We start from the raw sequence: 10,425 nt of genomic DNA, 5'->3' as shown, positions 1-10,425 counted from the left end.
TATTCCATCAGACTTTCTGAATTTACCAGAAAGAAAGTTTTATACTAAAGTTCGTATGATTAAACAATATTATTTACTTCAGTTTAGTATTAAAAGATTACAGATTTGGGGCTAAAAAAACCCCAAACCAAATAAAAAAACCCCCATAACTTTTGGACTAGGTGAATTTAGGTTCTTTTTCTTAAAAAAATATAACAAATACCTACCTGGCAAAGTGATGCACTCCTGATTCCTAGGTTCCCACTGACAGTTTTGATCCATGGCACAGCTTTTACAACTTGTCTTTTTGTTACAATAATAGGCAGGGTTATCCTTAGGACAATTGTCATATAGAGTAATAGGAACCTAAAATAAATAGCAGAGATGAGGTTTTTTCCCATCCAGCCAATGTTGGTTTATAACAGCCATGACTACCACACTAAAGTTCACAGTCCAGACCTACAAAGCTATCTAGATATTTAAAAGCTGTGACACTGGACATAGTCTGTTCAATATTCAAGATATTCCCCCAGGCCACCACCTGACACATTTTCCTTACTAGAGCTTTTACAAAGAGTTAGTTGGTTGGTTTTTTTTCTAGGGAAGGCTCTACTGATAGCAACCCAAATGGCTCTGTGCCTTACTGAATCATCACATCATGGTGAAACCTTCACCTCATCCCCTGCCCATAGTCATCCTCCTCATTTAAGTGGAGAATCCCATGAAAAGCCCTTGGATCAACTCGGAAAAAATAAAAATATTCAAGTATATTAGTAGCTCAGAGCTACCCAAGCACTGGAAATAACAAAACAAGAGGGGACATAATATTGACAGATAAAAGCATGTGGACATTTGATAGTTCAAAAGGTTAATTTTAAACTACAGAAGTATTAGAGAGACTTTACCTGTTCCTCTGTGCAGTTGTTATGCATTGAGATACACTGGTCAGTGCACCATTGACAGTTGTTTGTATTTGCTGTACAGCTATAGCAGTCTGTAATCTGATCACATTTTTCATTGTCTACAACTATTAAAGAAAAAAACCTGCATGACCAAAAACAGGCATTTCCTGACAGAGCTCTAAGAACTTGATTATATACAGCAAAAGATATAACCAAACAGCAGTGCCTGTAGATTTTCTGTTATCGACTACTTAGTAAATCAGATACTTTCATGTGATGGAACCAATAGAAAATTGCATTCATTTGCAGCATCAATCATTTTTATTGCCCAAGGAGCTGTAAAAAAACACCACCAGAAAATGCACCAAGAGGTGGAAGCGCATGAACTAAGATTGGGCATGCATGTTTAGTCAACGCCCCTGTAAATGTTGCCAGAGGACATTGCACAAGGACAGTGAACATCTCCCACCGCAGGCTCCTTTTGCTCCAAGCTTGGCCTTCAATTACACGAAGCATTTTCATGCAAAGCTTGAACTTTCCACTTCATCTTTCCAATTGCTTATTGCCTGTGTTTTGCAAAAATTTATTGTACATCGAGAGCCCATCAAAGCAATGTCCCTTTACATCAATTTCTTTTCAATAATTAAAGGCTGCCATCTATTACAGAATCAAGGTTCATATAATTCAATTCAGAACAAGGAAATGCATCGGGATAAAGCATTGAAAAGTTGTTTTAAAATCATTGCAAGGGAGAACACAGGAATCAGACCTTAAAACAAACATTCTTTTGGTATGTCCCTATCCATGTAAGGCTGTAGAAGGGGAAATAATGTGTTTTAAGACAACACTCTTCCCGCTGTCTCTCTTGAAGAGCATAGGATAACACTGTAGGACCCAGATCATAGAATCATTAAGGTTGGAAAAGACCTCTAAGATCATCAAGTCCAACCATCAACCCAACACCACCATGCCCACTAAACCATGTCCCTAAGCTACATATTTACATGTCTTTTAAATACCTCCAGGGATGGTGACTCAACCACTTCCCTGGGCAGCCTGTTTCAATGCTTGATAAACCTTTTAGTAAATAAATGTTTCCTAATATCCAATCAAAATCTCTTTTTGCATAACTTGATCCCCCTCCCTTGCCCCACGGTGCTCATCAGCGAATTTCTGGCTGTCACAAGGTTAGTTCTTGGAGCAAACACCTACAGAGCAATGGTCCAGGCCTGATTCCTGACTGATGGTGTCTGTTCGGAATAAAAAAGTAAGTACAAGCAGTACATAGGAAAAAAATCTAATGAGCAAGCAGCTTCAGGGGGAAAGAGAGGTGGAAACATCTCCAAGCCAGTGCAGCCACTTGGTCAGAGGAAGGTCTCTCAGGGTACACATGGAAGCAGAACTACAGCCTCCCCATCTTAACCTTCATCTGATCATAGAATCATAGAATGGTTTGGGTTGGAAGGGACCTTAAAGCTCATCCAGTTCCAACCCCCCTGCCAGCAGCAGGGACACCTTCCACTAGACCAGGTTCCTCAAAGCCTCATCCAACTTGGCTTTGAAAACTTCCAGGGAGGAGCAAAAACTTCCAGGGAGGGGGCATTACCTGATAATGACATACAACTAATACAGGACAGAATTTGGAAAAGAAAAAGACCCTACACACCTTTTAGGAAGGGAAATGGAAAGAACGTGACACATACCTGGCTTGGGAGGACAGTCTTCAAAGACCTTTTGCTGCTGCTTTACCGTTGCCATTTCCCAGGGGATGCAGTGAGGAGGGATGGTAGCCCACACGCATCGGATGCCAGGACCTGCTTGCAAGCACTCTGTTTCATTGTCAAAAGCTTCACATCTCTCAGGTGTGTACTTTAGTATGTCACTCAGGAGGAGGCTGTTGAAGCCTCCAAATATATACATGGTGCTAGACAAAAACAGAAAGTAAAGAGAGAAATATTTGTGCCTGTGTTTATAGACCATGTGCTGCTGCAAATCAATGTGATTCAAGGTGTGAACAAGGTGTTCCAGCATGGATAAATCCAAATAAATAGCTCTTGGTTAAGGCATTAAAGAAAAGTTTAGTCAAGTTCCACTGTTTCAGAGAAGCCAGAGAGTCTCAACACCCAGTCAAACCATTCTCAGGTCATGAACCAACCTTCCCCTTCAGCCAAAACTCAAGGTGACACCTGATCAACACGACTACACATGAAATGCTGCAGAAATGTCAGATCCTCCTGTAAAGAATAGTGGCAAGTGAGGGAGGAAGGCTAAAAATTGGGGACATGGTATCACACCATTAAACCAGCATTCTGAAACTGTGACAAAACAATTTAGTGTTGTCACATCTCGCTACATGGTTGTGACAAAACCACAGTTATTTTTATGGCTGCTGGCAACTGAGCAAAGACTCATTGTGTCAACTGAAAAAAAAAATCAAAACAAAATAATATTCTGAGGGGAAAAAAATCCCATATATTTTTTTTTTTTTCCAACCTTCTTTAATATCACAACTGCTTCAAGGCAAAACATCAAATGCCATTAGTTATCCAAAAAAACCTGTGCATCCATGTTTGGAAATGTACATTTAATGAGACAGTGAAGAAGAGTCAATGCAAGTGAATAAAATCTTTGGTTGAATAAGTGTTTTTAATATGATTTGCATCCTAGTTTAGGACAGATCTAAAGCACTTAATTGTCCTTCATTGGAGCAAACATGTAACTGGTATTCAGTATACAAGGAAACAAATAGATAGTGAATGAGATTTTAGAGATAAAAGGAGTATGTAGAAGCACACCTTCCTTTTTCAGGCAGCAACAGTTATCTGCCTGGCTTAAACTGAGCTTTAAATAATGTTACTGACTTATAGAAAGAATCCTCAAAGGATAAAGGAACCAGAACGAAAGACTCCTCTAAGAAATACCACTTCTCAAAGTCAGTTCTGCAGACCCAAATGCAACAATAGGTGTTCACCTGAAAGCACGGATATTATTACAGTGATATAATGCTTAATAGCAGAAAAGTAACCTCTGATTTCACCTAAATAATGTACATCACATTAATAGTAAAGAAGAGCCACACAGGATAAGCTATGTAAACTGAAACATGGACAAATTTAGAAACCATCAGGGAAAGTATGATTTGGAGAGAAAAGTTGTCAGTGCAGCTAAATAAATACAAATAAAAGATAAATGAAATGACAAAATTATGAAATAAATAAGAAATTTCAATATATAGAAAAAGAAGAAAAATTAATAGAAATATTAAAAAAAAAAAAAAAATTAAGTGAGCTGAGACAGTTTAGTCCAGTGAAGAAGGGCTGAGAGGCACAGGTGGATATAGGAGAAGAGTAAAGATCTGAGAACTTAAGAGAGGTTTGCAACAGATCCTCAACCCTCTGATCTCAGTCTTACTGATCTACATAGAATCACAGAATCCCAGAAGTCCCTCGATTTGAAAAGCCCTTTAAGCTCATTGAATCCAACCATGAACCCAACACTGACAGGTCCCCAACTAATCCATGTCCCTCAGCACTATGTCTACACGACTCTTCAATCCCTCCAGGGATGGGGACTCCACCACTGCCCTGGACAACCCCTTCCAATGCCTCACAACCCTTGCAGCAAAGAAATTCTTCCTCACATCCAATCTACATGTATCAACACACACGTGCACTGATACACACAGGTGTAGAAGTTCACTGAGGTATGAAAAATGGCAACACCTCCCCAGGTTGTTTCTAGCCTTACCTGTTGTAGAGGACAGCAGAATGTCCAAACCTGTTCACATCATGATGGAGACCAGGGCGAGGAAGGACAGACCACCGATCGCAAGCTAGAATTAAGGAAAGCTCATTTCAGAAAAGTTTCATGACTCAACTTAAACAGCACTTTTCTTCTTGAAAGATCTCAAAGGACTTTAATAACTCTAGAGAGACCGTTCTGCCCACCACCAAAACACAAATCTTGAGTGAAACGGGACAGTTTACAAAAGCTTTGTGTTATTTTCTTTTCCAAGACTTAAGATTTGAGTCTTTAGCCCAGCTGCCTTGGTATGACAAAAAAGGAAAGGAAGGACCTCACAGCTCTGCTTCATCATCTAAACAGCTGATGAAAAACAAAGTATCAGGGCACTGTGTTGAAGCGGTTATTAGCCTTTTTGGCAACCACATGTAATTAAATGGCAGTGGCTTGAGTCGCTTTTCCTCCTTTACTAGTGGCATTTTTCACTGCATAACAAGTTCAGTTTTTATCTGTTTATATGTGAATTATTTGCAGTTTTGCCCCAAACCAGTATCACAAGAACAGACTTATCCTTTCTTTTTTCTTTCTTCCATTGCAATTATGTTCCTAGAGGGTAGATATCCATGTTTTTTAAAAATATTTTTCACTCATCATAGCTTAAGGATTTGTGGTTGTTTTGCTCTTTTAATATAATGTGAGATTATTCCATCTTTTTCTATTAGCATAACATTTATAAGTTCTGCTTCATTTTTTACTCAGTTTCTCAGGTAATTTCTTCCTTTAGGCAGCAGGAAAAAAAAAACCAAACCAACCTAAGAAACATATAACCCACTGAGCAATCAAAGGAACAAAAGCAGGACAAGTCAGTCCAGTTCATATCATTTAAACTCTGCAAAGTGAATGGGATCATCTTGGGGGTTAATGTCCCTGAAGCAGTTGTATGCAATTTATGCAATTAAGAATGAAAAGTCAATCTGCTGTAAAGATCTACAGAGCCCTCAAACACGTGAAGAATCTTTTATACAAGGTAAAACTGTTGTGCCATGGACTGGAAAAAAAAAAAGTCCATAAACCCAAACTTGTATGTAAATAAACTGAGAGGGAAAAGAAAAATAGTCTTATTAATTCTTAATTCTTTACCAAATTTAATTGGAGAATTATTGGGTAAGACAACTGATCCCAACCTCTGGTCTAGCAGAAACTTTTGTTCAAGAGTGATACTTGATAAATAAGTATCATTCTGATAAATAAAAGGTATAGGACCTAATTGGTTAGATTTAATACTTTGATAAATTGTAATTCAGACGTTTATTTTTAAATGTCATTTGCTTGATTCTCAAAGAATTTAACCTAAACCAGCACCAGTCCCGAGACAAACACGCAAGGTTCCAGTTTTTAACAGGAGACTTCAGCAAAATTGGACAGCAATTTGCAATTTTTTTTTTATCCAGCAAGCTGTGAGTTATGTGAGGCCAAGAAACATATTTTTCAAGATTAACAGAAGTCCTGGAATGTTTTGCTTTCTAAGCTTCTTTCTCATCTTTAACTGAATATCGAGTATTGGAAAAAATGAATGATTCTGAAAATACAAAGAATCCTCTCCTTCCTGACTTCTGATTTAAGCCAAGCCTAAAACTTACAATGCACAGGTAAATATACCATTCAAATAGAACTCATATGCTATGAATACATCCAGCTTCTTTCTATGTTTGTCATCACAACTGAACATTTGATGGGGCAAAGAGAAGAGTTTTAATTTCTCTCCTGTGAAGATCATTAAATGAGTACAGCCTTTATACAAACATTTCATGCTGATTTAAAAAAAAAAAAATCATAAAGTTAAAGTTATTTAGAGTTAAAAATAACTCTAGTTAAAGTTTATTTAAGTTAAGTTAAAGTTAAAACTTATTTAGAAATTAAAAAGAATGGTTACTTAAACCACGGTAACTGCATTTTGAGACAGTTTGCCTGTGAAGTTTCTATTCTTGTTTTAGACACATGCCATAGGCAAGAGACATGACCCTTTGGAAAGCACAGCTGTTGCCTTTTCACTCCTGGAGATGAACATCTAGTGATGGAAGGGCAGCAACTCACACATGGCTCCTTTGCTGCTATGAATTGTTGAGAGAAGGAGCTAGAGGATCCAAGTAAGGAATTTGTCCACCCAGAGACAAAACTGCTTGCAGGGCAGGAAACTCTTCTACAGAGGTCAGAGATCAATTTTGGGGCTAGGAAGTGCTAACTAGTCATTGCAGTATCATAGAATCATTAGATTGGAAAAGACCTTTGAGATCATCCAGTCCAACTATTAAACCAGATCTCTGAGCACCTCATCTACCCATCTTTTAAATATCTCCAGGGATGGTGACTCAACAACTTCCCTAGGTAGCCCATTCCAGTGCCTGATAAACCTTTCAGTGAAGAAATTTTTCCTGACATCCAATCTGAACATTCCCTGGAACAACTTGAAGCCATTTCCTCTTGTCCTGTCACTTGTTACTTAAGAGAAGAGACCGAGACCCACGTCTCTCCACCCTCCTTTCAGGAAGTTGGAGAGAGCCAGAAGGTCTCCCCTCAGCCTCCTTTTTTCCAGGCTCAACAACCCCAGTTCCCTCAGCTGCTCCTCTTAAGACTTGTTCTTCACAGAATGTGATCATAACACAGAAAAAATACTGTGAGGTTGCTCTACCCAACCCGAACGCCAACGCAATCCAAAAGCTTAGTCCTGAGAAGCAATAAGAAATGCACATGCACACAGACAGATGGATTGCTATCCTGAAACCTTCCAAAACTGGGCATTTCCTGGACAATTTGGATTGTATAAGCCCCAACCTGGTCAACTGAAGGATAAAAGGATGAGAAGCATTAATGCATTCTCAGATCTACCTAATCCGCTAAACCTCCAGAGCTCAGCATACATCTCGGTGACATCTGTTTGCATCTGACACACACACACAAAAAAAGAAGATAATAAGTCCTCACAACACTCAGTGCGTGTGGTCTGATCATTTAGCAATTTGAGAAGAGAAAAACAGAAAAAAATTACGAGGTAAATAAAACAAGTTACTGCAGAAATAAGTTTTAATTGCAAAGGTTAAAGAGAAGATCAGTTTTTGAAGCCTGCATTTGAAGACTGCATTTTCATTTCAGTTTTCTCCAGTCTTCCAACCATCACTATGATCACTGAGATGTTACCTTCATCAACAAGATGTTTACAATGAGCAAACTAGTCAGATACTCCAAAATGCCAAAACTGGGTATTTCCTGGACAATTTGGATTAAATACTTTTATAGTATGCTAAGACAGCCAATTACTAAGCCTCTCCTCCAAAGGCACTCAGTATCAATTGACCTTCCTGCTTGGTCTTCTCCTGGGTAGCTTGAACCTTGGGAGCATGAAGGGATAGATAACACATAGGCATGTTAATATTAAAGATGTGATAGGTACATCCACCTGTGGTGGTATGGCCACAGCAGTCTTTGATATTTACAATGCTCTCCCACAGTATACAGGCTTAATCCCATGGAGACCAACATCAACATGATCAATATAATAACTGCAGAGATCGTGGATGAAGAACCACCAAGTAGGTGTTTCTGCTGTGACACTAATGATCAGCCAGCACCCTAATGGATTCCAACCCCCCTGCCATCAGCAGGGACACCTTCCACTAGACCAGGTTGCTCAAAGCCTCATCCAGTCTGGCCTTGAACAATTCCAGGGAGGAGCAGCCACAGCTTCTCTGGACAACCTGGGACACTGTCTCACCACCCTCACACCAAAGAATTTCTTCCTAATATCTCATCTAAACTTACCCTCTTTTAGAGCCATTTCCCCTTGTTCTGTCAATAACTGCCCTTATAAAAAGTCCCTCCCCAGTCATGTGAAATGCAATCAATGCAAGTTCTAATTCTCAGCGTAAACCTGGTAAGGACTGGGCAAGTTGACCACAACACTTGTTTCACAGAATCACAGCATGGTTTGGGTTGGAAGGGACCCTAAAGATCATCCAGTTCCAACCCCCCTGCCACCAGCAGAGACACCTTCCACTAGATCAGGAACATTCCATGTAACAGGAACTTGTCTGTTAACTAAACTGAATCAAAATGAACATCATTATTGGTGTATTTTGTCAGATTAATGCAATTTGTGTTTTATACCTAATAGACAGTTCAATGGGTCAGGGAAGGCAGTAAAATGTAGCAAGAAAATATTATCACTGTTGCTATCAAAGTTTAAAAAAAAAAATACTGTTTTAATTCTTCAAGAAAAATCTCAAAATGAAGCTAGTCAGAAGAACACAATAAATTCCACAGGGATATGACCTGAAATCGTAAGGAAGGAAAAGAGAATGATCCTTGTAACAGACAGCAAAATGGCACAAGGATGCCAAACCCTGCTGCCAAAAGCAATCCATTCGCTTGCATATTCCTTTCACAAACCAGGAGTGACATCTCAGTGGACAGTCACTCCGAGAATTCAGGTTGACGTGATTATTTCAGGGAATCAATCACGAGAGGCCACGTTTAAGGAATTCTGAGAGCAGAAGGTAGAATGTGATACGAGTACAGAATGGTGTTTTTCTTCAGTGTGAATTATCTGGATGTGCACGCACCTTCTTTTATATAATTTCATCTCTTTTTCTTTTCTTCTTCTTAAATCCATCGTCTCTGGATTCTAAATTCACAAATAAATGCTGCCCTCTTCTGGCTACTCAAACCTCAATCCTTCCAGCTAAAATCTGATCATTTAGCTTGATTGTTAAATAGTGCTTAGGGGGATATTTATGCTTATAAAGCGTACATATAAACAAAGTGACATTACAAAGAGCACAGCCAAACAAGTCAACCAGCCTGCAGTTAAAACAAGAGTGCCCAACGTCCAAATTGAGCTTCAGCCACAGACAGTGCTTGTAACTATCCTAACCAGTTGTATTTTTAATAAATCAGATTAAAACACACACAAAATAGCAGGATATTTATGGCTGAGATGGAAGAACAATGTGCTTTCTGTTTAAGAAATCATTTTTAACATCAAAGGATGTGTATAAACTGTTGACCGAGTAACTGCTGCTGTATTTGCCTAGAAATCACTGCACCAGCTCATTTGCTTGGTAATGTGTAGCAAACTAAATGAGCTTCTCCTGATTACACATTCTTCTGCAGTATGTTTAGGAGCATTTGGTGTAATATACCCAGCATGTAAATTAGTCATTCTGAAGACAGCTCTTTTTGAATATCCCAGAATTATTATTTTTTTTTTAACTTCTTCAAGAACTTACCAATATCATATGCCATAAAATCAGAAGAAAAGCACTTTGCACCGTGGCTCATGGAGGTGTCGTTGTGCGTGTTTCCTCCAAACACCAGCATGGTTCCACTCACGATCACAGCCGTGTGCAAATAGCGAAAAAATCTACTGTCTTTAAGAATAGTCCTTCAGAAAGAAAAATATATGTTATTAATGAAACTGGTTAATACCTGGGAAAGACAAAACAATCCATAAATCCAAGTTCAAGGAGGTTTTGGGGTACGGGAAGGAGTGAGGGGATAGTATTTAACTACTTTTCCTAATGAGGTATTTAACAACTTCCTTTCCACACTGTTCAATTCCTCCTGTAATTTCATTGTCTCATCTTCCCATGTACTTTCCAATTTATAGGAGAAATATATCTACCAAAGTCTCTTTCCAAAGCTATGGATCTTAAAATCATCAGTTCTTCCTTAGGGATTATTAAGTTTTCACATTAACTGCACTTTTGAGCATGGTCAGCTAGATCCCAGAATTGCTGAGATTGGAAAA

General features: G+C 38.8%; 1 protein-coding gene across 1 annotated transcript in view; it reads right to left on the bottom strand.

The window, feature by feature from the left end:
- Positions 1 to 206: 206 nt before the first annotated feature.
- ATRN (attractin) overlaps positions 207 to 10,425 on the bottom strand; it is a gene marked incomplete at both ends in the record, with an annotated part of 21,872 nt that continues 11,653 nt past the window's right edge. Inside the window, 5 exons of the mRNA XM_010164040.1 lie at positions 207 to 345; positions 885 to 1,006; positions 2,585 to 2,805; positions 4,629 to 4,713; positions 9,905 to 10,059. Coding sequence (XP_010162342.1) covers positions 207 to 345; positions 885 to 1,006; positions 2,585 to 2,805; positions 4,629 to 4,713; positions 9,905 to 10,059 — 722 coding nt within the window. The remainder of the gene's footprint in view (positions 346 to 884; positions 1,007 to 2,584; positions 2,806 to 4,628; positions 4,714 to 9,904; positions 10,060 to 10,425) is intronic.

Source organism: Antrostomus carolinensis, unplaced genomic scaffold (genome assembly GCF_000700745.2).
Source record: "Antrostomus carolinensis isolate BGI_N321 unplaced genomic scaffold, ASM70074v2 scaffold14613, whole genome shotgun sequence".
Classification (NCBI taxonomy): domain Eukaryota; kingdom Metazoa; phylum Chordata; class Aves; order Caprimulgiformes; family Caprimulgidae; genus Antrostomus; species Antrostomus carolinensis.
Note: the sequence above shows the minus strand (reverse complement) of the source record. Positions and strands in the feature narration are given on the sequence as shown.